Below are 27,200 nucleotides of genomic sequence, written 5' to 3' on the forward strand. Positions count from 1 at the left end.
ACATGGATGTTTCTCTCCCTCTCTTCCCCCTGTCTCCTCTATCTAAAAATAAATAATAAAACAAAATCTTAAAAAAAATAAATAATGTGAACAAGTCTGTATAAAGAATATAAGTCATGTAAATTGTGGATCTGGTACGCAGTGGGTGATTATAAAAAGTATTTTCTTGTCCTATTCTGGGATGACAGAAGAGCATTAAGATTATTTGGGCAAGGGAAATAAAGGGGGAAAAAAACCCCAAATGGGACTACATCCAATTAAAAACCTTCTGCACGGCTGAAGAAACCAACATCACAATGAAAAGGGAACCGACCGTGTAGGAGAATGTACTTGCCAATGATACCTCAGGCAAGGGTTTGATCTCCAAAATATATAAAGAACTCACATGAAGACTCCATTCCCAGAAGACAAACAACCCAATTAAAAAATGGGCAAACGACTTGAACAGACCCATCTCCAAGGAGGACACGCAGAGAGCCCAGAGACATGTGAAAGGATGCTCAGCATCACTAGCCATCAGAGAGATGCAGATTAAAACCACAGTGAGATACCACCTCACACTGGTTAGGACGACCCTCATAGCTGCGGATGGGTGGACGGGGGGGGGGCGGCTGGCAGGAGGGATGGATGAGTGAATGCACGGGTGGATCCCAGCCTGGGGTTCCTTGAGCGTGTGCTTGTGGATGGCGGTGAATGAGATTCCCTGTTGGCCCCACCGTGGGAGCTGAGGTTCTGTGTAGAGTGTGGAGTACACGGCTGGAAGGGAAATGGGCTGCCCTCGCCTTCCTGGGCTCACGTGGCGTTTAGAGTCCAGGCACACACGTCTCCCAGTGCAGGTGGGGGGAAGCAGGGGTGTGTCTTCCGGTGTGGAGGTGAAACTGTGTAAGGAGGCTGAGCAGTTAGTTCCGCATTTGATTATCGCTGCTCCGCTTTGAGCCTCTTGGATGAGGGCTGTGTTCTGGGAGGCGCAGGAGCCGGAGCAAAAAAGGGGACCCAGGGGTGGAGCAGCCAGTGGCTGCAGGTGCTGGCAGGTCCCCTCTTCTTCACCCCCTTCCAGCCACTTGCACCCCCCCCCCACCTGTGTGAGGGGCTGGTGCTGAGCTGTGGTGACATAGTCCATTGGGACAAATGGGAGAAGCCTTGGAGAAGGACCATGTATCCCGAATCACAATAATCACAGTCACTAAACTGAATCTGAATGAAATCAAGGTCTTTGGGGAAGATGTACTTTCATATTTATTTGTTTACATATATATATTTTAAAGATTTTATTTATTTTTAGAGAGGGAAGGGAGGGAGAAAGAGAGAGAGAGAGAGAGAGAGAGGGAGAGAGAGGGAGAGAAACATCTATGTGCGGTTGCTGGGGGCCGTGGCCTGCAACCCAGGCATGTGCCCTGACTGGGAATCGAACTTGCAACGCTTTGGTTGGCAGCCCGCGCTCAATCCACTGAGCTACGCCAGCCAGGGCTGTTTATGTATTTTTTATGACAGATTTTACTTATTTATTTTTAGAGAGAGGGGAAACGAGGGAGAGAGGGAGAGAAACATCACTGTGTGGTTGCCTCTTGCACGCCCCCTGCTGGGGACCTGGCCTGCAGCCCAGCCATGTGCCCTGACTGGGAATTGAACCAGCCACCTTTGGTTTGCAGGCTGGCACTCAATCCACTGAGCCACCCCAGCCAGGGCTGCTTTCATATCTATAAGGAAGTAAAAATCTACCTGAGGGTCACCTTCTCATGTGTTTTTTTTTTTTTCTTCCCTGAGAGGTAACTTGTGGGCAGAGGCGAGGGCCAGGCTGGTTATGCGTGTACGAGTAGATTTCGGGGGAAGACAGGCAGATTTCCCATCCAGGCTCCGCCTGGTTTGTGGCCTTAAGGAGGGCGTGTACCTCTCCAGGCCTTTAATTACAGGAGGGGCAATTGAGGCTTTCCATTCTGAACCGCTTGGGCTGGGTAATTAGCAAGCTGGGGTAACAGGGCGAAACTCGGGCTTGGGGCACCGGCGGGGCTTCCTCCCACTGCTGGCTGTGTGCACGGAGGGGCTTGCAGGGGGGAACCCCATCGTCTCAGAAGTGAGAACCAGCAGCCCCCGGAAGAGCTCCGTGCCCAGGGTCTGCTGACTTGTGTTTTCTGTGTGTGTTCCTATATGTTAGTTTCCATATGTATGTAAGTTTGTATACGGTTCCTAAATTTTTTTAAAAGACTTTATTTTTAGAGAGAGTGGAAGGGAGGGAGAAAGGGAGAGAAACATCCATCAATATGTGGTTGCCTCTCATGTGACACCCCCCCCCCCCCCCCCGACTTGGCCTGCAACTGAGGCATGTGCCCTGACTGGGAATCGAACCGGTGACCCTTTGGTTCGCAGGCCGGCGCTTAATCCACTGAGCCACACCAGCCAGGAGCTTAGGTAAGTGTTTAACGGATGTAATGTTCATGCATCAGCACAGTGCTCAGGACCCAGTTGGCGTGGGGGGAGAATACCGAGAAATGACTGCCCCTGAAACAGCAGTCATACCAGAGACACTGCCAAGTGTCCTGTGTGTTAATTGGGGTAAATGAGCAAGGGTCAGAAATAATTAATGGCTGTGAGTTGAGAAGAGGTTCCGAGAGGCAGGTTGAACACAGAAAGTCCACCCCGAAGGTGAAGTGCAGGACTCTGGGTGGAGTGGGGGTCTCCAGTGGGAGCAGGCTGGTAAGGACCCTGAGGGGGAGGGGCACTTCCGGGGCGGAAGGGGCACGTTGAGCTCTCAGCTGCACGGGGTTTGGGGGGGGGCGGGGTGGCTCAGGCACATCTCCTCAATACAGGTCATTGTGAGGGGACGCAGTGCGTGGGCCGGGGTCAGCCGGCCAGTCCTTTGTCTGCCCGGATGAATGCTGGCCCACAGTGAAACTCCCGCAGACACTTGGTTCCTTGTCTGCTGGATGACATTCCTAACGAGTGCGTAATGAATCGGAGACTCCGCACCCATGGATGTGAAATGCGCTTTTGAAACTTCCTTACCCCAGCGGACTTCTGTTCGGGTTGCGGAGTTGTCATCCCGTGGATGACACACATTCCGTTCCGTGATGATTTCCCGCGGTTAATAGGGGAAGCCGCGAATGAGGAAAAGGAAGGCACCCAAGCCTTGGGGGGTGGGTTGCAGCGCGGGAGCCTTGGGAGCGGAGGAGCTTGGAGAGCGTCCCCCCAGGTCTGAGGAGTTGGCCGGGGAGTAGCATGCAATCCAAGGGCGGCTGAGTCACGGAGCAGCGCGCGCCGTTGGAGCCTGCGTGAACCTGCGTGAACCTGCCTGTCACGAGGCAGCAGGCACAGACAGGCCAGACGTGGCTTCGAGACTCCCCGCTGCAGGCAGTGACCCGCAAGGGCTGCGGCTGACGGGGGGCAGCGGGTCCCTAGAGCGAGCGCTGCGCCTGGTGCAGCGCGCAGGGAGCCGGGTAAGACAGCCCCAGCCGGTCTGGACAGACAGCGGGTCCGGGAAGCGCGCGCCCCACCCCCCCCTTCCCGTGCCTGCTGCCTGGGTTGCAATGCCTCTTTTGTTCTCCTGCCTGCAGGGGCGAGCTGTCAGCTCGCAGTGCGCACGGGGAGACCCGGGGACATCTGCACAGACAGCCTCCGTGCTATTGTTCCGCCTGAAGATGAACGATCGTGCGCGTCGGGGTGCAGCGTCCGGGCACGCGCGCTCGGCGTGTTGGGGGGGGGGGGTGCGCGCGCGCGCACGCGTCCGAGCTGCCTGTGTGCCTGGAGATTCATGCAGCTCGGCAGCTGCAGCAGCTCGGCTTTGGCCTTGGGACGAGAAGGCAGTGCCTCTCAGCGCCGCTTGTGCTGGGCTGGGGGGGGGGCTTGCCGTGTGGCGGGGGGGCGGCTCCTGTGACATGTGCAGACCCACCCCCCTTCCCTGCGGAGGGGTGGGTGGCCGGCCCGGGAGGCTGGCTCAGGGCGCCCGCCTGCGCGTGAGGACCCGCTCTGCCTTGCTTGCTGCTGCTGCCTTTTTGCTTTTTGCATGGCACCGAGAAATGAGCGTTCTGGCGACTGCGGCGCTGAGTGTGGTGGCTATGGGAAGGAAATGGTGAGTCAGCTGCATCGAAATGAAAAAAAAAAAAAAAAATGAAGCGAGGTGTGCATGTTCGGTCCTGAAGAAAAAAATGCTCTGAGGGTAGATTCCCACACAGCCGGCTTGCTGCGGGGCCAAATGTAAGTGGGGGGGACATGGACCCTGGTTCTGAGCATGTTCTGGTGCTGGGGCTCTGCTGTCCTTGGCGTGCCTGGGACCATTTAGTGGCACGCTAAATTTGCTATACGTCTGCTGTCATTTTTTTTGTTTGTTTTTTTGCCTTTTGTAGTCTCTGATAAAAGGAACCGATTATTACTCGTTTGGGCTGTTTGCGATGGAAATGCGTCCGCTCAAGGACGCTTGGCTGTGTGTGGACAGACGGTGCCGTGTGACAGGGACATTGCTGCAGAGTCCCGTGTGCACATGCGTGCGCACATGGGCTCGGCGTGTGCGGGCTCGCGCGGGTGGCGGTCGTGGTGAAACGCACGCTGGCTGGTCGTGGCAGGTGAAGGGACAGAGGAGGAGCAGCCGTTGGAAGGAAGCTTTTCACAAACCCTCCGGGTCGCATTCACAATGCCACAGCCGGCCGTCTTCCTCCCATGTCGTCAGAACACTTAACCGAACACATCCGTGAAAAAAGCAGTGTCTTCACATGTCCCCCCAAAATTACCTGGAGGTCGGGGACAGATGTGATGGCTGGCCGGCGTATTTCTTTTTCCTTTGCAGAGCCAGGATCTTTGAGGGCGTATTCTAGACATTTTGTTTGTTTGTTTGTTTGTTTTTTACGGTTGTGTCGCAGAAAAGTGTTTCGTGGGTGGCAGAGCGAGGGGCAGCTCTGTGCTTTTGTCATGCATAGGGGAAGCATTTTGCACTTTGTGATCTCTCTTGCACACACATTCACATGCACGCACGCACACCCCTTAAGGAAAAACATCTGCAAGGGGGCGTGTGAGCCACCTGCACAGAACAGCAGTTTCACAGGGGCTGCTTCGGCCCCCGGCTGCTGTGAGAGACGCCCCCAGAGAGTGCGCCCCAACTGCTGCTTGCTTAGCAGGGACGGCCCCCTCTCCCAGAGCCCACCCCTGACTCTGGGGGGGAGGGGTGGGAGACGCTAATACCCCGTGTGGCCTTTACCATGCGTGTGCCTGGCTCTCACCACCTGTAAGCCTTTGCCTCTTCCGTGCATGCAGATGGAAGAAGATGCAGGTGGGGAAGCCGCCGAAACCGGGGCCGGCGCTCTGTGGGCACCGTCTCGACCCGTCTTTTCCCGCAGTCCCTGCACGGCTGTGTTTTCTAGCTAGCTTTGCCTGCAGCGGTTGGGCGGTCAGGACATTCGTAGGAGACTCGGAGACAGAGATCTTCCAGTTATCCCGTTTCTCCACCCCGAAACCGTAGTTGCAGAATGCTTTGTCTTAATGCCTTCGAGGTCACCGAGCCTGTTGACACGGGCACCTCGGGCCTCCCCATGCAGGCGCCAGGTTCATTTTGCAACAGGGGGACTGGCCTTTGGGACTGACTGGATTCACAGGGCGGCTTATGTGTCCAGTGGGATTGGTCTTGAATCTGGTGGGCTCCTGCGAAGGCACCCTCCCCCCCAGCCCATCCCCCGGCGTGACAGGTGTTACAAATGAGCCTGGCCCCAATGCAGACCCGCTGCAGCCTGCTCTCTCATTAACTTGCGCCTCGCGTGTCTGGTGAGCCGGCAATGCAGAGAGGGAAGGGAGTCCAGCGCGGGCTTCCCGGGGCTGCAGGATGGGGACCCCCCCTCCCCCCCCCGAGGCGGGCTGAGCAACTGGGCACAGGGGTCCCAAGGCTGCTTGCGTGGGGCCCCGAGTTTCTTCATCCGTCAGATAAGGAATTTGGATGAAATGATGCTTGAGGCCCCTTTCCACTGTAATGATTTTTGATTCCCTGGGAGAGAAGGCGGGACTTCAAGTCCCATTAAGACATCGTACATCCAGCCCTGGCTGGTGTGGTTCAGTGGATGGAGTGCCGGCCTGTGAACCAAAGGGTCGCCAGTTCGATTCCCAGTCAGGGCACATGCCTGGGTTGTGGGTCAGGTCCCCACTAGGGGGCGTGCGAGAGGCAACCACACACTGATGTTTCTCCCCCTCTCCTTCTCCCTCCCTTCTCCTCTCTCTCTAAAAATAAATAAAATCTTTAAAGGAAACACATATTTACTTAACATTTACACACATGCACACACACATCATGCAGATACATGTGTATTTGACATATAGTTGTAGAACATACACAGTTCATTTTCATGTACAATTAATATCTGGAGTCTGTTGGATACATAATTCATTTCCAAATATGGTTCACCTGATCAGCAGTACTCAAACAATAACCCAAGGTGTGCGATTTTCAGAATTTGGGGTTCCATGCAATTGTGACAGAAAGCAAGCCTCCTGCCCTGGATGGGGGCTCAGTTGGTTCGAGCATTCTCCCGTGCACCTAAAGGTTGCTGGTTCGATTCCCAGCCAGGGCACACACCTCAGTTGCGAGGTTGCCTCTCTAGTCGAGGCAAGTACAGGAGGCAACGGACTGCTGTTTCTCACATCCACGTGTCTGTCTGTCTGTCCATGGTCTCTCCCTCCCCTCTCTCCCTCCCTTTCTCTCTAAAGTCAATGAAAAAATAACATCCTCAGGTGAGGATGAAAATAAAGTGTAAGCCTTGGCTGGCGTAGCTCAGTGGATTGAGCGCGGACTGCAAACCAAAGCCTCATAGGTTCGATTCCCAGTCAGGGCACATGCCTGGGTTGTGGGCCAGATCCCCAGTGGGGGCCATGTAAGAGGCAACCACACATTGATTCTCTCTTTCTCTCTCCCTTCCCTCTCTAAAAATAAATAAATAAAATCTTTAAAAAAAATTTTTAAAAAGGAAGACAGCCGAAGCCGGTGGTTTTCCGGTGACTGTGTAGCGATGCTGCTGGAATCCTGCCCCAAGGACATGTTGTCTGTTTTCCCCTCGGCAGCGTTTGAACCTTCGGGGTGTGAACGTGTCTAAATAAATAGGGGTCCCATTGCCACAGAGAGAACCACATTGACAAGGGCAAAGGGCTTCCCAGGAACCACGTCCTCCTTTTATAGGGTCATGGCTTTGTGGAGAAGTTGAGTTACTTCACATGGCCCTTCACGGGCAGACAAACCTCATGGCATTTGGCAGCGGCGTGTGGGTGCGTGATTTGAATTGGATGACGGGGTGGCAGCGTGGAGATGGGGCTGCCCTCACCCCCACCCCGTGGAGGACACACCCTTGCCCAGAGCTGTGAGCCCCCGGCACAGGTGCTCTCTAAGGGGCTTGTTTGCCCAGCGGCCCCTCCAAGTGTGTACGGGTGTCCGAGTGGGTCCTGGGTGTGTGCTTGCGGTGGGGACAAGGGAGCCTGCGAAGCCCAATCGGGCACGGGGAGCACCTCCGTGGAAGCAGCTGGCCTCTGTTGTCAGGGAATACAACCCACCACAGACGGCCGTAGATTCAGCGCTTCAACAGCGGGCTTTGATTCCTCACGCTTCTGGAGTTTGGAAGGCCAAGGTCAAGGTGGCAGGCAGTTGGGTTCTTGATGGGACCTGTCTCCCCTGGTTTGCCCCTGGCTGTCTTGCTGCTCTGCCCTCACGGGGGTGGAGAACAGAGAGGGGAACAAGCTCTGTGAGGTGTCTTTTATCAGATCCCTCATGGAACGCATGGGGGTCCACCCGCAACCTCCCAAACACCCTCCCGCCTGGGGGCATCCTGTTGGGGGTTAGGATTGGACAGGCGGATTTGAGATGGGGGGTGGGGGGGGGGAACACAGTGTTCAGTCCCCAGCAGCAGTGCACGTGGCTGCGGCACTGGGTGGTCGGAAGGCTCCACAAAGTCAGGTGGGTGGCAGGTGGTGGGCGGGGGTGGGGGGAGGTTACCATGTGGAGGGATGGAGCAAAAAGGAAAAACGACTCATGGGCGTGGACCACATCGTGGTCACTGCTGAAAGTTGTACATGGTGAACGTAAAACTTCCAATAAAGATTAAATTTTATTTATTTATTTATTTATTTATTTATTTATTTTTAGAGAGAGAAGGGAGGGACAAAGAGAGAGAGAGAGAGAAAAGCACCAATGTGCGGTTGCTGGGGGTTATGGTCTGCAACCCAGGCATGTGCCCTGACTGGGAATTGAACCTGCGATGCTTTGGTTCGCAGCCCACGCTTCATCCACTGAGCGACGCCAGCCAAGATACCATAAAGATTAAATTTTGCAAAATCACCTGGCCTTGCTCCCCTCCCTTCTCCCCTTCCCTCCTAACTCTCTTCCCTCCTTCCCTCCCTCCCTCTTGGCTGACTTGGCCTCCCAAAATTCAGGTTGCGAAGGCTGTAAATAAAGTCACCCTCTGATTTGTTGGTTGAAACAGGGCAATTCCCCGCCGTACTGTCAGTGTGGTTTGATTTGCAGTTTGAGAGGATGTAGATCCTCGGCATCGGCTGCGTCACGCTGGCCACCCTCACAGGAGAGGGCGTTGCATCATTTAGAAGAGTTTTAGGCAGGGGCACAGTGAGGGCTGGGGAGAATGTTCTGGGCACTGGAATTGCAGTCTGCTGAGACTTGGGGGTGGTGGTGTGAACTCTCCACTCTGCACATCACCCAGTCTGTCTCTCTCCCCCGCCCCCGCCACGGCACACCACCTATCGGTGAGTCTTATGTACGTAAGTCATATCTTGGGGTGGGGTGTGGGGAGGAATGGACTTGGAAAGATTGGATCATGTGAAAACCTTCTAGGTCCGTAGCTATATTTCTAAACATTCAAACACACATTTAAAAAAAAAAAAAAAAAGAAAAAGTGAAGTAGCTCAGAAGCAGAGTGTGTAGGTCCAGGGGCCAGAATGAAGGGGAGCCCAAGTTCAAGGATTTCTGGTGACCAGTACCCTAACATATGTTTTCATCAACGATGGATCATGCCTCATAGACACTGCACGGCACGGGTGCTCCTGACGCCGCAGCGGAGCTAAATGAATGTCTGATGTGCAAAATAATGCTTTTCCCGGGGGCGTGGTGGATCTGGTGGTTCCTTCTGATGGGGACGCCTTCCAGGGACGGGCTCTGGGGCTCCCTCTAGTGGCCGAAAAGAGGCCAGACGCGTTCAGCGCTCCAGTTTGAACAATTAATTCATTTCATCCACCGCTGCATGGAACCGCTCTCCCCTGTCTCCTGACCTTAATGTTCTCTTCAGAGTACTTACGAAAATGAGCAGTTACGTGTTTGCATTATTTTATTCATTCATTCATTCATGCATTTATTTATTTATTTATTTATTTATTTTTAGGGAGGGAAGGGAGGGAGATAGAAAGAGAGAGAGAAACATCAATGTGTGGTTGCTGGGGGTCATGGCCTGCAACCCAGGCACGTGCCCTGACTGGGAATCGAACCTGCAACACTTTGGTTCGCAACCCGCCCTCAATCCACTGAGCTATGCCAGCCAGGGCAACATGCTTGCATTTTAAAAAAAAATTAACACGTGCCTTGCCTTCTAGACCGAGGGGGTCAGCAAATACAGGCCGAGGGCCCCATTCCCAGACCCGGGGTTCGAAGACGCCCTTCTGGGTTTAGGAGGAGGGGGAGGAGGATGGGTCCCTCCAGGCCTGGCACCCGTGGGTGCTCCAGCTCACCATTTTTTTCCGGCGATGAAAATGTTGTTGGGGGGGGACATACGAAGCCAAAGAGAACCTCGGGAGTGGCTTTTCGTCTTTCCGGACAAGTGGTGGGTGGACACGCGGGCGGTTGGACACTGGACGGGGGAGGCCCCCACAGGGCGGGTTGCCACCGCTGGCTGGCCATGCAGATTGCCTGGAGGGTTTTCCCCGAGACAGGGGCGTTCTCGCTGGCCCCTACCTCTGCCCGGGCCCGCCTCTCTGACGGAGCGCGTAGGTTTCCGAAGGGCTTGGATTTGTGCGTCTCGGAGTCTCAAGTGTACTTTGCGTCAGGATGCACTTGAGGAAAAGTGGACGGGCGGGCTCGAGGTCACAGGAGGGAGGGGCCACGAGCACAAGAGGGTTGGGTCGATGTCATGGAGACAGGGGGGAGGGGCGGTGTAGTCTCTCACAGACGCGGGAATGTTCTTGCTTACAAAGCTTTAATGCACACATGTAAAAATAAAAATGTTGCCCTCTCCGTCCTGGCAGAGGATACTCTGAGTGGGAGGGAAGTCACCTGATTGCCACGTGGCGTTAGAGTTGCGGACGGGAGCCCGTTTGGGGCTGGCGCCGAGAGAGCAGCTTGCACTGAGCGCCCACCGTAAAAAAGTGACTCGGTCCCGGACCCAGGCAATGCGGGTCTACGAGACACAGCTTTGGGCTTGAACTTGTGGGAGCAGCTGTCTCCTTCAGCATCGTGAGTGCTTGTCCCACCAGGTGGTTGAACATTGTGTGTGCGCTGGACACCGACGCAAGGACGGCCAGGTGCCTGTCCATCCCGCTGGCGTGGGGTGCCGTTGGGACAGGTGAGGGCCTCAGGAGACCCCATGTCAGCCAGATGGGGGCTCGGGCTTCCCCATGGTGTCTGAGCCTCACGGGGACCGCATCCTGTGCCCCTCGGCTCCGGAACACCTCGCAAAGGACGGCCCCCCGGTGCATATGATTTCAGTCGTCCAGAGAGTCAGAAATCATCCTCCCTTGCGACCTGAAGATCTTTGGTGATCCTGTGCACACAGTCGTGGTGATGCAGGGCCATCCAAAAAGTAAAAAAAAAAAAAAAAAAAAAAATCGACCATGCAAAGTCATTGCACCGAGAACCGAAGTGCCGTGTCTTGCAAACATGCAGCTTCTGTCCTTGCCCGTCTGCACAGTTACCAAGAGCAGCAGACGCCTTTGTGTGTGTCACGGGCGTCAGGAGCCCGTGTGACACAGTGCACGGAAGGAATGTTGGCCCAAGAGGCCGTGAGCGAGGTGGCCCGGGCCCTGTCCCCTGTACTGGCGCTCACAGCTCGGTGACCAGAGTGCAGACAAGGCAGCAACGGGGTAGGGAGGGGCGGGGAAGTCCTCGGTGGGTGTGCGCAGGGCGACCTGCAGGGGGCAGCAGCAGGGCACACGTTGAAGGAAACTGACACCCAGTCGAGGAAAACGGACACCCGGAGACGTGAGCCCAGCACCCTCCCAGGTCTCCTGCTGCACAGAGGGGTCTGGACGGAAAGCCAGCACCTCGCAGGAGGGGGAGCCACCCTCAGACTTGGGGCTGGCTCTGTCCCTGCCGGGATCCACCGTGCACATGGGAATCACAGCAGGTTGACAGCATTTCGGGAGCATGATATATATATATATGTATATGTATGTATGTATATGAAATTATTTTTGCCGGCAGTGTTCCTGTCCTGCCGTGGGCTGTTTGTGGTCTGGAGCACTGTTTCCAGGGGCTTTCCCTCTGCATTTCCCCTTTGCTTTGCTCGGCTTTCCGGTCTCCGAGCAGAGCGCTCCCCTGCACGGCTCCTCCAGCAGCGGCTAGCACAGGGGGAGCGGCGAGGCCTCGGGCTCCCCCGTGCAGGTCTGCACCCTGGGAGTTTCCGTGCCTGGGGGTCTGGGGGAGTCTGGTGTGGATCCCACTTGCTGCCCTCTGACCCGACCTGTGCGGGCAGGTGGCTCCTTGGTAGCATGTTATGGGCATGTTCTGCACACACATGGACACACAACTGGGTGGAACATTGATGGCCAGGATGCTGCATGCAGCTCCTTTTCCGTGTGCACTTGTGTGACCTGGCTCGGGGCTCAGGTGCACACCCTGACCAGCCAGGGCGTGTACCAGAGCTTTTTTTTTTTTTTTAAGATTTTATTTATTTTTATTTTTTTAAGATTTTATTTATTTATTTTTAGAGAGGGAAGGGAGGGAGATAGAGAGAGAGAGGGAGAGACATCAATGTGCAGTTGCTGGGGGTCATGGCCTGCAACCCAGGCATGTATCCTGACTGGGAATCGAACCTGTGACACTTTGGTTCGCAGCCTGCGCACAATCCACTCAGCTACGCCAGCCAGGGCTTATTTATTTATTTTTAGAGAAGGAAGGGAGGGAGAGAAAGAGAGAAACATCAATGTGCAGTTGCTGGGGGCTGTGGCCTGCAACACAGGCAATGTGCTCTGACTGGGAATCGAACTTGCGACACTTTGGTTCACAGCCTGTGCTCAATCCACTGAGCTATGCCAGCCAGGCTAATAGAGCTTTTTTATCCACTCGTCTCCTGATGGGCCCTTGGGGTGCTTCCTCATATCTTGGTTATTGTAAACAGCAATGCTATGAACATAAGGGTGTGTGTGTGTACATATATGCACACAGACATACATGCACATGTACATGCAGAGACTCATGCACACCCACACACATATACAACACGCAGGATCCACATTGCAGCCACTGGGAACCTATTAGAAACACAGATTTGAACCCCGATCCCTAGCAGAACCCCCGATTCCCGTTGTTCCTTTTTTTTAGGGGGGGGGGACCCTGATATCCTGAGTTCTTATCAGCTGGGAGAATGAAAACCAGTCACTGCTTTGATGCCTGTGCATTTGCAAAGGAGAGCTCACCTCTGGGGGGGAGGTGAAGAGGAAATGGAAGGCGGGGGGGCGCAGAGTTGGTCCCCAAACCGCTGCGTGCAGTCAACGGAACCGGAAGGAACCAGAATCGGAGCCGGAAGGAACCAGAACCGAGCTAGGTGCAGGGCTGCAGCGCGCTTCTAGAATGAGCAATGGCCACCAGAGGGCGCTGTGCTGGGGAGCAGCGTGCCCTCCGATGCTGCACAGGGTGCCTTGGGACCAAGGCGGGAGGGAGCCCGCCCGGGGCAGGCAGCGGGGGTTTGTCTCCGGGTCGTCCTTTACCCCGCAGCGGGGCTTGGCTCCCGCGGGTGACGGCTCCCCCACATCCGGCTGCATCTGGCAGCCTAGCCGGTGTCAGGCGCTTGGCCTGTAGAACTCACTTCAATGAACACACCCAGCGTGACTCCAGATGGCCCGGGGCACCGAGACGGAAGCAGTCAATTCTCGCTAATTGTATTCTCCGTTTCTGTGTGTGTGCATGTGTGGGAGGGTATTGATCAAGTAGCAGGCACCAGGTGCTTGTATCAGGGGCAAGAGTGTTATTAGCAGGAGAGGAAGGAATAGGTCGCCGTGTCCCTGGAGTCTTTGGAGCAGGCATCAGCTGTTTTATTGTTGGGTGAGGCTGGGTGCCTTTGGGGGAGGGGGGCCCGGGGCCTTTGCTCCCCCGAGCCAGGCCTCCGCAGCCCAGAGCTGCACCCCCAGAATGCGCTGTCCGCTGTGGCGTGTTTTATAGAAACCATGCACTGCTCTGCTCAACCCGTCTCGGTCAGTTTTCGTTTGTCTCAGCGTGGGCCTCATACGCACTTCTGTAAAACTGTAATGTTTCCTGGAGCTCTGACACTTGACTCTTTCCTCGCGGCTTGTTTTCTGAGCGGGCGAGGTATCATGAGTTTCCGGGAAGCAGGGAATATGTTGCCTGTCCTCTCTCGGGGTCCCAGTGGGATGTGACATTTTGTGTTGTCTGCTGGATGTGGAGGAATCCCGCTTTGCACCTTGGGGGCCGGGTTCTCTCTCTCTCTCCACTGGGATAGTGCAGGGCGGGGAGTGCAGCCGCAGGTGGCTGACGAGGCAGGGGCCATGGACGGACTCGGGCGTGATACCTGCTTGCCTGCTCGAAAGCCTCTGGAGCACCCACCGAACCTGGAGCGGGCTTTTCTCCTGAGGACGTAACAAGAGGGACACGGACCTGGCACACGGCATGCAGCACAGTGGCTGAGATGGGATGGATACCTGTACTGCCCAGGCCAGGTGTCCTGTCCCAGGCTGCAGGCTCACTCCTGGGCCACCAGGGGGCGCTGGTGGTCACAGCAACGTGTCAGAGCCTGGTCCTGACAGGTTACACAGATGCTTTACCTGCTGGTTCTCTGTCCGCTGCCCTGGCCGGGGTCTCCTTTAGTGATTCAGAGCCTGTCTTCCCAGCGGAAAACACCTCTTGCCTTGACTGGGAGGCTCGTCTTACTTGCTGTGTTGCGTCGCGAGAGGCAGTGTGTTGGCAAAGCTGTGGCCGGCTGATTGGTTGCAAATTTGATAGCTGTGAGGCCGTGAGCTTCAGCGGTGGTGCCAAGAAACGTGTGTGAAGCATGCACATGTGGTTCTGCAGGCATGTTTGTGCGTGTATATGCCCGTAAATACACATATGTGTGCATAGTATGGAAAGAAAGAAGCAGATTTTGGATTTGGAAATGGGTAAGAACATGAAAAGATCGTTAAGTCACTGCCATGTACTAAAGCAAGCCTTTTAAATTTTTTGCTAATACACTTCTGATTTTAATGCTTTTTAAAAAATATTTTATTTATTTTTTAGAGAGGAAAGGGAGAGGCGGGGGGAGAGAGAGAGAGAGAAACGTCAATGTGTGGTTGGTTGCTGGGGGCCATGGCCTGCAACCCAGGCATGTGTCCTGACTGGGAATCGAACCTGCGATGCTTTGGTTTGCAGCCTGCACTCAATCCACTGAGCCACGCCAGCCAGGGCTTTGATTTTAATGCTTTTATCAATACGTTAATTTGCAGCCCACCGTAGAAGGCCCTTCCCTGTTGTATATGGCAATTTTCTGAAATAAGCCACCAAAAAAATACTATTGCAACGTGAAATAAATCTTTCTGAATAGAGCTGTGTCCGAGATTTTTCACAAACAGTGGTTTCTAAAGTGGTTGGGTAAATGGTGGTTTTTGCCCCCAAATGCACTTTGTGTGTCCATGTATGTGTATCTGTATGTAACATGGGGGCATCATGTGTTTTTACTTTTTAAAGAGTATTTCTTCCTCTATTTTTAGGCAGGGGGAAGGAGGGAGAGAGGGAGGGAAACATCAATGTGTGGTTGCCTCTCATGCGCCCCCTACTGGGGACCTGGGCTGCAACCCAGGCATATGACGTGAGGGGGAATCGAACCAGTGACCCTTTGGTTCAAATGCCGGCTCTCAGTCTACTGAAGCACACCAGCCAGGGCAGGGCAAGTGCGTGTGTTTTTAATACCTCACACCCAGTGGGAGGACATTCCAACGCACAGCCTGATGGTGCCCGGGGTGTGTCGGGACTCCAGAGCTTGTATTCGTGGGAACGGGGTGGGGGGGGTGCCTGTGGGTTTAATTCTTTGCAGTCCTGTTCGGGACTCGGTTGCTCATCTTTCTTCGTTCTCCCGCCAGACAAGCAGATGCCCAGGGTCCAGAAGTCAGCCCAGCAGCACGCCGGGACGCGCGGCACCCGGCCCGGGGCTCTGAGCCGTCCCATGCCCAGGACGCCGCGGAGGCGCCCCACGAGGGCCGCAACAGAGCGGGCACCCTCCCGTGTGACTACAGATACTCAGAGGACCACAGCCCTGCACACCCACTGCCCCCGCCGCCACCACCACCGGGCCCAGGATCCCAAACTCAAGGCGGCCTCTCGGCCCCGCCCACTCGAGGGCCGGACCCCCGGCCTGTGAGCGCAGCATCCCTTGCCAAGCGGCCAGCTCCGCAGAGGCCGCCGCCACCCAAGCGCGAGCCAAGACATTTCAGGGGACCCGCCGGTGCCATTCCCACGGGCGCACCTGCGGCCAATCACCTGGCCGCGCCTGGCAGGCCCCTCCCCACGCCGTCCCCTGAGGCCCTGGAGGTGTGTGCGGACCGCCTGGCCCTCCCCCGCAGCCCCGGTGCCCTGGCGGAGAAGCTGAGCGGTGCCCAGCGCGCAGACGCCGCCCCGAAGCCCGCAGCCGCGGAGCTGGACCGGCATGTAGAGGAGCACCCAGCCTGCCCCCAGCGGGAAGCCCCGACCCCTCCCAAGGCCCGGCCCCCGCAGACGTCCAGCATGGAGACCTCGCGCTCCCCTTCTCCTCAGTTCGCCCCCCAGAAGCTGACGGACAAACCTCCCCTGCTCATCCAGGACGACGGGTCCACCAGGTACTGTCCCCCCGGGCGGTGGCCTCGGGCGTGCTTCCCCTTCCGCGAGCTCCCTTCCCACCGAGGGGGGGTTTTCGGGGCGTGTTTGCAGGGCCGCCCCTGAGGGGAGCCGCGCATCGGCCCCAGACGCCGGGTCTCCAGGTGGTCCTGGGGACGAACAGGGAGGAAACCACGGCTTCCAGGGGTTGCAGCCTGTTGGGGAGCTGCCTTGCCCCACCCCCACAGATGTGAAAGAGGGTGTAGAACCCTCCCTTGCCCCCTTCCTCCAAGCCCCTAACCTGTCCTGTCTGCGATATCCGCGGGCACCTCCAGAGTTTTCTGTTTGTAACCAGAACCCGTTTTCACGAAACGGGTATGTTTCATCCCATGCTGCCCTTCCGTGCGCCTTTTCGTCCGGATCTTGTGGTGGGAGGAAGCTAGGCTGGCATGCCCCTCGTCTGGAAGCGGGAGACACGTTGCTTTCATGCCCCAGTGCAGGTGCCGGAATTTCAGGCGCGCGGTTGTGGGCCGTGCCTGTGGAGACGCCGGTGCGTGCAGGGGCTGGGGCCACCGGGACCGGCGGCCAGTCAAGGGCTCTGACTGTGGGGGTGTTGGCTCCTCCCGTCTGCGTGCCTTTGAAGAACTGAGACCTGGAAGAAGCAGCGAGATTCCGTCTCGTTCTGAAATGAGGGCAGGAGACGATTTGGGTCCCTGGAGTTTCACTGGCCCCCGCGTGTTTGGCCCCCAGGAGCCTTCTTGGAGACTGTTTCTGGGTTGGGGTGCTCTGTCCTTTGGGCACAGTGGTTACTGTGGGTTACCAGGACCCTCGTGTTTGAGTCTCCTGAGTGGGTCGTGGCGCGTACCCGAGTGGCGTGCAGGCTGACCGGCTCCGGGAGTGCCTGTGCGCGCGGCGCGGGATGGACTGTGCGATGTTTGGGGCTGGCCTGTTCGGGCGGCAGGTGACTTACCTGCAGGGGGCGCCCTATCTGACTTACCTGCAGGGGGCGCCCGATCTGAGGGCCACCGAGTCCCATAGAGGTTGCCGCGCTGCGCTCCTCCTGGTCCCTCTCAGCTAGGATTTGATGAGATCCGCTCCATGTTTTGCTCATTCCAAAGGGACCGTTTCTGAGACTCTTCCTGTGGAGGGGGGGACCATTTTCGGTGCTTGACCAGGCGGAGATGCTGTGTTGGGAGGTTACGCCCACCTGTGGCCGAGCTGGGCGCCTTCTATATTGTACTTGTGCCTTTGTTGGAAATGCCGTTTCTGCGCCCACGCGGGGAGCCGCGGGCAGCCTGAGGCGCCAGTTGCTGGCGGCCGGGGGTGGGAAGGGTGCAGTGAAAGGAGGAAAAAAGAGGGTTTCTTGATTCTTGTTGCTTGCATAACAGGCCAGAATTTTCCCTCTAAACTTCAGCAGAGCGAAGTGGTATGTTCTGCATAGTTAGCCTTTTAAAAAAATTTTTTTAATCCTCACCTAGGGATATGCTTATTGATTTTACAGAGAGAGGAAGGGGGGTGGGGAGAGAGAGAAAAAAACATCAGTTTGTTGTCACTCATATGTACCTGCACCAGGGATCGAACCCGCAGCCTTTGTGCCCTAACCCGGAATTGAATCCGTCATCTTCTGGTGTGTGGGTTGGTGCCGCAGCCAACTCAGCCAGCTGAGCCACCCGGCCAGGACTGCCTAGTCAGGCTTTTAAACTTTGCTCAGGAAGGCGATGTGACAAGAATGGCACATGAACCACTATATTTATTAAACACGTCTGCTCTGCACATTTCCACTGGAGGGGGAGAGAACACACAGTTGTTCCATATCGACCTGCACGCCACACGCTCATGAACGGGGGAAGATCCATCCACCAGGTCAGGGGCGAGAACAGCGTTTAATTTGGGGCCTAGTGCGCCCCTTGGCTCCATAAAACTAGTTGTGCCAGGGTCTCCTTGCAGAAGTGAGGTTGAGCGCACTGAGTTGGAAATAAACTGGGAGTCGAGCTTGTGATTTTGGCTTGTTGGTTTTTTTTTTTATTTGTTTGTTTTTTCTTTTCTTCTTTCTTCCTGGGCACCACTAGAGGGCTCTCTTTCCCGATATGTCCTTAAAAAATGCTGGGAACGCGTTTTGTCCTGGTGGTGGTCCTCTGCAGGGTCTCCAGGGGTATAGTCCAGTGACGTGCAGGGGGGACACCAGCTGCCATTCGGGGTGTCCAGAATGCAGCCCCATCGTATTGGCCAGACTATGGCTTTCCATTTTCTCTTTCCTGTGGGTGCTCTGGATGCGTCTCCAGCTTCCTGTACTGAGACACTAGTTTTTTTTTTTTTTTTTTTTTAAGGAAAAGTGGGGGAAGAGTGGCTCGGTTGGTTGGAGCATCCTCCCTTGCACCAACAGGTTGCAGGTTCTATTCCCCTTGGGGCACATGACTAGGTTGTGGGTTTGATTCCTGGTTGGAGGAAACTGATGAATATTTCTCTCCCTCCCTCTCTCTCTCTCTCTCCCTCTCTCTCCCTCTCTCCCTCTCTCTTTTTTCTTTCTCACTCTCTTTCCCTCTCTCTGTCTTTTTCTCTCTCATTCCTTGTCTCTCTCTCTCTCTCATGCGCCCAAGCATTTTCTCTCTCCAAAATCAGTAAACATATCCTTGGATGAGGACTTTAAAAAAAAAAAAAAAAAAAAGAAGGGAAAAATGTGTGTACTTAGTGAATGGTTTCAGGTAATCCAGAAGCCGTGAGCCCCGGGTGTGCTGCGAGGCCCTTACCTCACCGGTATGACATGCTGTGCGCGCAGGGCGCCTTCAAGTGTTGGGTGGTGGCGCGTGGAATGCAGGTGGAGAGGGACTCCGCGCCGGCCTCTCCTCCTGGGTGGGCGTGCGGCCCCGGGCGCGCACTCAGCCTTCCAGCGGCTGCTCTTGTGTCGGCAGGATCGAGCGGCTGATAGACAACACCACGGTGAAGATGGTGCCCATCAAGATCGTGCACTCAGAGAGCCAGCCGGAGAAGGAGAGCCGCCAGGGCCTGGCGCGCGCCCCCGCCGAGCCACCCGCGCTGCCCAGCGGGTTGGAGCGCGACCAGATCAAGACGCTGAGCACCTCGGAGCAGTCCTACTCACGCTTCTGCCTGTACAGCCGCCCGGGCGCCGAGCCCGAGCCCCGCGCCCCGCCGCCGCCACCCCCGCCGCCCTCAGCGCCCGGCGGCCCTGACGGCCGCGCCTCCCCGCCGGCGCTCAGCTACGTGAAGGCCAGGGAGCGCACGGCGGAGGACCTGAAGTCGGAGGAGCTGGCCCGGGAGATTGTGGGGAAGGACAAGTCCCTGGCCGACATCCTGGACCCCGGCGTGAAGATGAAGACCACCAGGGACCTCATGGAGGGCATCTTCCCCAAGGACGAGCACCTCCTGGAGGAGGCTCAGCAACGCAGGAAGCTGCTCCCCAAAGTCCCCTCGCCCAGGACCACGGAGGAGAAGTGAGTAGGGGCTACGCTCCGCGCGGCCGGCACCCGTTAGGCTTTTAACGGGGTGGGGGTGGGGGGGCCTAGCTGTTGATGTACTTTCTCAACTGCTTTGTGCGGGGCTGGGGGGGGTGGCTACCTCTCAGGACCGCCCGATGCGTAGCCCGCTTTGGCTATGTGTGGCCCTCCGGAAAGAGAAGGTCGGGCATGTCGGAGCTCCTCCTGGGCACAGAAATGATATACACCTACCGTAGGTGCCGGGCCTTCTGGCGTGAGACCAGTGTGGTTGTCGTCGATGCCCGTAGGACTCGTTTGTTACAGCATAGCCGTTCTTAGTGGGCAGTTGCGTCCCCCAGGGGATGGGCAGCAATGTCCAGATACAGTTTTCCTTGTCTCCAGCGGGAGAGAGGCTCCTGGCCTCTCTTCGGCAGGGCTCAAGGGAGACCCAGGATCCGGGGATGCTTGTAAACCTCCTGCGGTGCCCACCGCTGGCCCTGCCACAGAGCACACCACCCCAGGGTCCCAGTGCGGAGGCTGGGACACCTGTCCCGGGAGGAGCGAAGGCGTGTCCGCGAGGAGACGTGTTGGTCAGAGAGCAGAGGCAGCTGTGTGTGCACGGGGGTGAAAGAGCTAGCTTTCCTGGGAGTTGGACACGCCTCCCTGGATGACGCAGGCAGCCGTCTGCCTGCAGAGGGGCACGTGAGCCGGCCTGTGCGTCACGATGCGCACTGGCTCCATGGGGCGGTGCGCCAGAGTCCCAGCGCAGAGCTGCAGGGGGGAAATAGGGCGAGGCAGGGACCAGAGCCGCAGGGAGGCGGTGTGGCTGCCGATAGGAGGGTGCATGGGGTGCATCTCTAATGGATGGTATCCATTGCGCTATCCTCATGCACCTCGGACGCTGCCGGGGAAAACCATCTGTCTGTCCTCCTTCCCTTCCGTGGGCACATGTGTGCACACGCACCCGGGCTGATAGGCATTTCCCGCCTTTTAGAAACCACGTGCGTTAGGTTGTACGCGTATGCCCCTGGCCAGGTATGTGCAGTCCCGATCTTGCCACCTGCCTGCTTCTCCCACTCTGGCCGTGCCGCCTCCGCCCTGGTGGGCGTCCTTCCGTGGTGGCCCAGGTTCTCAGCGAACGGTCTCCGTGGATGGTCGCGGCTCACTGGCCTTCCGACGTTTGTCCCCCAGGAGAGAGGAGCCCAGTGTGCCGGCGGCCGCGTTCCTGGCCACCAATTCCACCTACTACAGCACGTCGGCCCCCAAGGCGGAGCTGCTGATTAAGATGAAGGATCTGCAGGAGCAGCAGGAGCCCGAAGAGGACTCCTCGGGCAGCGACTTGGACCACGACCTGTCCGTGAAGAAGGTAGGAATGCGGGGCCCCAGAGGGGAGCGAGCTGGGGGGCAGGCAGGGGTGTGGGCTGGCGGGCGCCTGCACTGTGGGTCGGGGGCGCCTGACTTGGTCTTTTGTGAACCGGAGCCACAGCTGGACATATTAAGCCCTTGTGGTTAGCCTTCCGTTCTGACTCCGGTGCTTTCCACCTGGATCCCTTTGCTCTCCTTCAGCATTGCGATCCAGTGGGAAATTACCTAAGTGGGCCTTGACGCACTTGGTGAGGGTATCCTCCCGTAGACCGGAAGTTTTCGAGTTCGATTCCCGATCAGGGCATGTTGCCCAGTTTGCAGGTTTGGTCCCTGGTTGGGGAGCGTACAAGAGACAACAAATTGATGTTTCTCTGTGACATTCATGTCTCTCCGTCTCTCCCCCTCCACCCCAAAAGCAATGAAAAAATGTCCTTGGGTGAGGATTTTTAAAAAAATATCAACTAAGGTGGCACCATTCTCTTTCATTTTATTTTTTATTTTTTAAATATTTTATTTATTTATTTTTAGAGAGGGAAGGGAGGAAGACAGAGAGAAAGAGAAAGAGAAACATCAATGTGCGGTTGCTGGGGGCCGTGGCCTGCAACCCAGGCATGTACCCTGACTGGGAATCGAACCTGCGATGCTTTGGTTCGCAGCCCGCGCTCAATCCACTGAGCTACACCAGCCAGGGTGCTTGTCTAAATTTTTAATTGCTAATTCCATGTAGAACATCCTTTTTAATCATGGCATTCAGTACTGGACGTGCGTCTCAGTTCCCTCTGTACACGTAAATCTTTAAATTGGGAATTCCCAGAATACGAAGCACAGAGTTTCACACGGACCCCGAGAATTTCTGCAAAGATTCAGGTTGACATGAGGTTTACCATGAGTAGGCCAGAGAGGTCAGCGTCTCTGTAATCTGATAAAACATCAAGAGGATGAAAAGAGGTTTATTTTATTTCTTTTCTTGTAAAGACTTTATTTAGTTATTTTAGAGAGGATGCGAGGAAGGGGGAAAGAGGGAAAGAGAGGGAGAGAAACATCGATGTGTGGTTGCCTCTTGCGCTCCCCGTACCGGGGACCTACCTGTCCCACAACCCAGGCATGTGCCCTGACTGGGAATCAAGACTGGCGACCCTTTGGTTCACAGGTCGACTGACCCTCAATCCACTGAGCCACACCAGCCAGGGCGGTTTATTTTATCTCTAAATTAAATGCAGTGATGTCACTGGGAGTCAGTATCCTTCCCCTGGCCTTATGCACCCTCTGTGGTTTGGTGCTGCTGAAGCCCTTGTGTGGTTTGCCCGCTGCGGCCGTAGCGGTCGAGGGCTGGGGGCGGTGACCCTGACGTGCGTTTGCCTGCGCCCTGTGCCCCGCAGCAGGAGCTCATCGACAGCATCAGCCGCAAGCTGCAGGTGCTCCGGGAAGCGCGCGAGAGCCTGCTGGAGGACATCCAGGCCAACAACGCCCTCGGGGACGAGGTGGAGGCCATCGCCAAGGACGTCTGCAAGCCCAACGAGTTCGACAAGTTCCGGATGTTCATCGGGGACCTGGACAAGGTGGTGAACCTCCTGCTGTCCCTGTCGGGCCGCCTGGCCCGGGTGGAGAACGCCCTCAACAATTTGGACGACAGTACTTCCCCTGGGGATCGGGTACGTAGGGCCGCCTCTGACCTGGAAATGGGGGGGGGCTGGGGGGGCTGGCGTGGGAAGGTTGTCCTTGGGCTGTCGTGTGAATGGCGTGAAGCCTCACACAGCGGCCTGCCCACCTCCTAGTATGGGGTGCTGTTGAAGGGGAGTGGGCCCTCTCTTCCGGTCATGGAGGGAAACCTGGCCCTCCCGGTACCGGCTTCACCGCCCTCACCTCACGGCATCCCTCGGAGCAGAAGGGCTGGCACCCCCGTGGCTGTGTGCAGCTGCCTCGCCTCCCACCTTCCATTGCCACGTTGAGGCGCCCGTCGGTGGCCAGGTCTTCAGTGTGGCTGGTGTTGAACGAGCCCCTCCGTGTGGGTTTGGGGCAGCTCAGGTTTTCCGAGACAGACAGGCCGGCCGATGAGTTGGGAGACACAGAGTGAGGTTTTAGAAGGCTTCCTCCATGTCTCCAGATAGACAAGGAACACGCAGGCAGACCACGAGGTTCCCCCCACCATGTCTGCAGTGACCGGTCATCGGGGCGCTCAACCGATCTTAGCCTGAGCCGGATTTCTGGAATCTGTTATGACCTCCTTCCCTTCTGGCTTGGAATTCATTGGCGTAGCCTCCCCTCTTTCCAGCCAAGCTCACGGCACCTTGCTTTTGCAAGCACCTGAGTGCAGGTGCCCCCAGGGGCAGGTGGCACAGCCTGGCCCAGTGTGTGCTCAGGGGCTGCACACCCAGATCGGCTTCTGTGGCAGCTCCCGCTGTGTGGGCACGCTGCAGGGCGCGCCCGCCTCCTGGACGCTGGCCTGTGGCCGTGGCCCACAGTCCTCTGCCCAGCTGCAAAGCACTAGGGTAGCAGGAAGTCTGTGACAGCCCAGTGAACATGAGAAAATCCCACTGAGGAAAGAATTCCTGGCACGCTCCCCACCCCCCGGCCCCCGCTGACATTGGAGTTGTGTTCCTGGCTTCCTTTGTCTGCGTTTGTGACCCTGGGGTGGGGGGGACCTAGGGAACCGATGCGCATGTTTTGTGGGTAGAGGGTGACCTCCAGTGCCCCCTATTGGGAATGGGGTCGTCTGTGTGCCCATTAGTGAGACCCTTGCAAGGAGAGAGGGAACCTACCCCTCATAGCCCTTCAAGTCTCTCCTACCCCACTCCCTGCTCCCGCCTGAGCCTTGTCTGCACGTCTGCCCGCAGGCTCCTCCTACTGGAAAAGTTTAGAAACCCTGCCTGGAAATTTCTTTCCTTTTTTTTTTTTTTTTTTTTTTTTTTTTTTTGCTTCAAGATTTTATTTATTTTATTTTTTAGAGAGAGGGGAAGGGAGAGAGAAAGAGAGGGAGAGAAACATCAATGTGTGGTCACCTCTCGCAGACCTCTAAACTAGGGACCCAGCCCATAACCCGGGCACGTGCCCTGACTGGGAATAGAACCTGCGACCCTTTGGTTCGCAGGCCGGCACTCAATCCATTGAGTCACGCTAGCCAGGACCAAATTCTGTGGTTTCTAGTGTCTTGATCACTCTTGGGCTGGTGGGGGCTATTTCTGGTAGCCGTTGCAGGCAGGTAGGTGCGGTCCAGAGGACTGGGTGGATGGGGGGTGGGTGTGAGGACTGGATGGGGGCCCGCTGAGGCTGTGTGTCCACTCTGCGCAAATTCCCCAGAGTTCTGTGCGGGTCCCGTCAGGGCTGCGTCGTCCTGGTCCCAGAGCCACTGGTGGTTTGGGGGCATTGGCCAAAGCCCCCCTCCCTGCCTCTGCCGTGGTCCCTCACAGGTGTGTCTCTCTCTCTGCCCGCAGCAATCGCTGCTGGAGAAGCAGCGGGTCCTCGTGCAGCAGCACGAGGACGCCAAGGAGCTGAAGGAGAACCTGGACCGCCGGGAGCGCCTGGTGTTCGACATCCTGGCCAGCTACCTGAGCGACGAGAGCCTGGCGGACTACGAGTACTTCGTGAAGATGAAGTCGGCCCTCATCATCGAGCAGCGGGAGCTGGAGGACAAGATCCACCTGGGCGAGGAGCAGCTCCGGTGCTTGGTGGACAGCCTGCAGCCCGACAGGGGCAAATGACCGGGTCCTCGCCGGCGGGGTGTGGACACACGGGGCCTTGGTGCTGCAGTCCCCCGGGCTGCGTGCGGAAGCACGGCCTGTGTGTGTGTCCCGCTGCCGGGACCCTCCCTGCCGTGGCGAGGCGGCCCTGGGGAAAGCAGGGACTGCCGCGTGTGTTTGGGACGATTTATGGAAGCTGTTGGTTCCCCTTTAGTGCCCGGTGGCTGCCAGTTGGCCGTTCTCCTTCCCAAGGAACCAGACGTGGCACCTAGTCTGTGGTCCGTGGCAGTCTGTGCCCCGCACCCTTGGGCTCCAGGCCTGTGGTGCATGCGGGGCTCGTGCGTGGCGGTCAGTGGGTCCTGCCTCCCCCGCCTTCGCTGCTGAACCAGCCTCCTGGGAAGCAACGGAGGGCGTGTGCAGGGCGCACGGCAGGAGACCCCGGGTCCACGTCCTCCCGTGGGACTCCTCCCGGCCACGGGCCTCCCTCTTTCATCCACGTTTGTCCCACGGCGTCAGTGTTCCTTGTCTCTCTCATGTTAACGGCGTGCCCTGACCTCACAAAGCCCGTGATGATGATAATTTATTAACATTTTTGTAAAGGTGACTACTTCGCCAGTGGTTCAAAACCAACTGTGAAACGCGTAAGCTGCACGTCGGGTGCCCTCACGCGAAACCCGCAGTGCAGGGTGTGAGCATGCCGCAACACCCGTGCCCGGGGCGCAGGCCCTTCGCCCGCCTCCTGCCCTGGCGGCACGGGGCGGGGGTTGTCCTGCGGCGTGCAGTGGCGTGGTGAGATGTGTGTCTGGTCGTCTCGTGCTCGCTCGATATGTGTCTCATGAGACCAGCGGGATGTTTCTCAAGTTCCTTTCCCCCCAGAACAGTTGTTTTGTGTGCGTACGGTCCCGTTCGTGGTGATCGGCTACGTCCCTGTTTTTCCCTCTTTAAATTGACCAGCATGGCCGTGAAGGCTCCGATCCGTTTCCTGGAAGAATCCAGCCTCCGGTGTTTCCGAGGTCGCATCGCCAGTATAAACCTGCCATTGAGTTCACAGACTCTGCCCCGTGTGTGGATGGAAACGGCAAGATTCTAAAGACAGTCTGTTCACTTAAAACAAAACAAAACACGCCATCGTGCTGTCCATTTCTAGTTGACAAGTCACACACTGGGAGAAAATATTGGCAAGTCACACGTGTGACAAAGGAATTATCTCCAGAATATGTAAAGGACTGTACAAAAACATCTGCCATCAGAGAAAAACAGCCCCGTTGAAACGCGGGCAGGAGATTGCACCAAAGAGGACCAGCGTGGCACATACCTGCGCACAGGGGAAGGCTGGGGAGCCGCCACCGGCTTGGTTGGGACCTCCTGACTTCTCCCTAAATCGTCGTAGGGCTGTGCGTGTCTCCACGGATGCCCACCTGACCACAGGCGTGGTTGATGGCGGGGGGATCCCTTGGATGAGTTCACGTGAAGGTAACATCTGGACACTTGTTTGACGGAGGGATCATTGTCTTACACGATGCCCCTCATTGCCATAAAAGAACTTTCCCAGCAAGTGCAGAGACATCTCTTTGTCAGACGGGGGACCGCACCGCCTTATCAAAACGCACCCGCGCACAAATGCCTCAGGACACGTGTCCGTCCTTCAGGAGCCAGAGCGGGGGAGCCGGACTCCCGTGCCCACGTCCTTGAGCCGCGCACAGGGGTCCGAACGGGCACGCCCCGCTAACGCAGGCAATAAGCCTCTCTCTGGCAACCCACCCACCCCGGAAAGACGGAGGCCTTTCCGGACGTCTTCATGCCCACCGGGGGAAGCTCTGTGACTTGAGCAACCCACCAACGAAGTGTCCTCCTTGGCGCCCAGCTGCGAGCTCCGGAGACTGGAAGGTCCAGCTGCCTGTTGGTGGACCTTCCCCGGTCTCCCTGCCCAGGGAGGCCACCACCCTCCTTTCCGTGTGTTTGCTTTTTCCTTTAGACCCGAGGTTTCGTCTGTGATGCCTTCCCCTCCGATGCAGTCTTGTGCTGGTGTCGAAGCTCTGTCCAGTGTGAAGAACAGAGTCTGTGTGTCCGTCCCCTGCCTTCGATGTGTCCCGAGCACTTTCTCATACGTGGCCACATGCAGTGCTGTTCCCGTTTGCCTGTTCCGTGTCTGGGGAGTACCGGGAGGGGGGGGACCCAAAGATTCCTGCGAGTCGATGTATATATGTGATGTTGTACATAGTTCCATTATTGCCTAGAAAACCCGTCTGGTGCTACTGTTTGCCCTGGGCGTTCCTGGAGGGGTGGGGGGCTGCCTCCTGAGCCCGTGGCGTCGCTCCGCCGTGGCACGCCCTGATTTTGGGCAGCCCCCGTGCCCCCGCGGCTCACTGTGGAAAGCGTGTGCAGGTGTCGCGCCCGACACTTACCTCTCTCTACACACCATCCTGCTTGACTTTCACGAAATAAATAGTGTCTCCGAGTGCACGGCGCGTGTCTCTGATTTACCGACGTGACGATGACGGCTTTTGCAAACAAGGACAGGGTCCTCCCCGTTGGTCGGATTCCGAAAGCATGGATTCACTGCGGGATGGGGTGACGCGTGTGTGTGGCTGCCGATGCCACTCGATACATCGGGCCGCTGTGTTGGCTGTCCAGAAACACCAGGGACAGGGGTGACGTGGGTTAGCTGTTGCCCCAGGCACGCTGCATGACTCGCAGCTGGAAAACACCCACTGTGTGCAGGGCAAAGCAGTTCTGAGCTCTGCAGGCTCTGGTCCTTACGTGCCTGTCATCTTCCTC

At 56.9% G+C, this 27,200-nt stretch overlaps 1 protein-coding gene across 3 annotated transcripts in view; it reads left to right on the plus strand.

Moving 5' to 3' along the window:
- Window positions 1–24,531, plus strand: part of LOC114489882 (protein Shroom2-like) — an 89,911-nt gene extending 65,380 nt beyond the window's left edge. For 2 of the 3 annotated variants that reach the window (XM_036017262.1, XM_036017265.1), the window contains 5 exons: window positions 15,241–15,972; window positions 18,859–19,398; window positions 20,572–20,746; window positions 22,125–22,397; window positions 24,177–24,531. In XM_036017262.1, coding sequence (XP_035873155.1) covers window positions 15,241–15,972; window positions 18,859–19,398; window positions 20,572–20,746; window positions 22,125–22,397; window positions 24,177–24,443 — 1,987 coding nt within the window. In that variant the 3' untranslated portion in view covers window positions 24,444–24,531. The remainder of the gene's footprint in view (window positions 1–15,240; window positions 15,973–18,858; window positions 19,399–20,571; window positions 20,747–22,124; window positions 22,398–24,176) is intronic. The other variant, XM_036017264.1, reaches the window with a different exon arrangement.
- Window positions 24,532–27,200: the final 2,669 nt, after the last annotated feature.

This window comes from Phyllostomus discolor, chromosome Y (assembly GCF_004126475.2).
Source record: "Phyllostomus discolor isolate MPI-MPIP mPhyDis1 chromosome Y, mPhyDis1.pri.v3, whole genome shotgun sequence".
In the NCBI taxonomy this organism is placed as follows: domain Eukaryota; kingdom Metazoa; phylum Chordata; class Mammalia; order Chiroptera; family Phyllostomidae; genus Phyllostomus; species Phyllostomus discolor.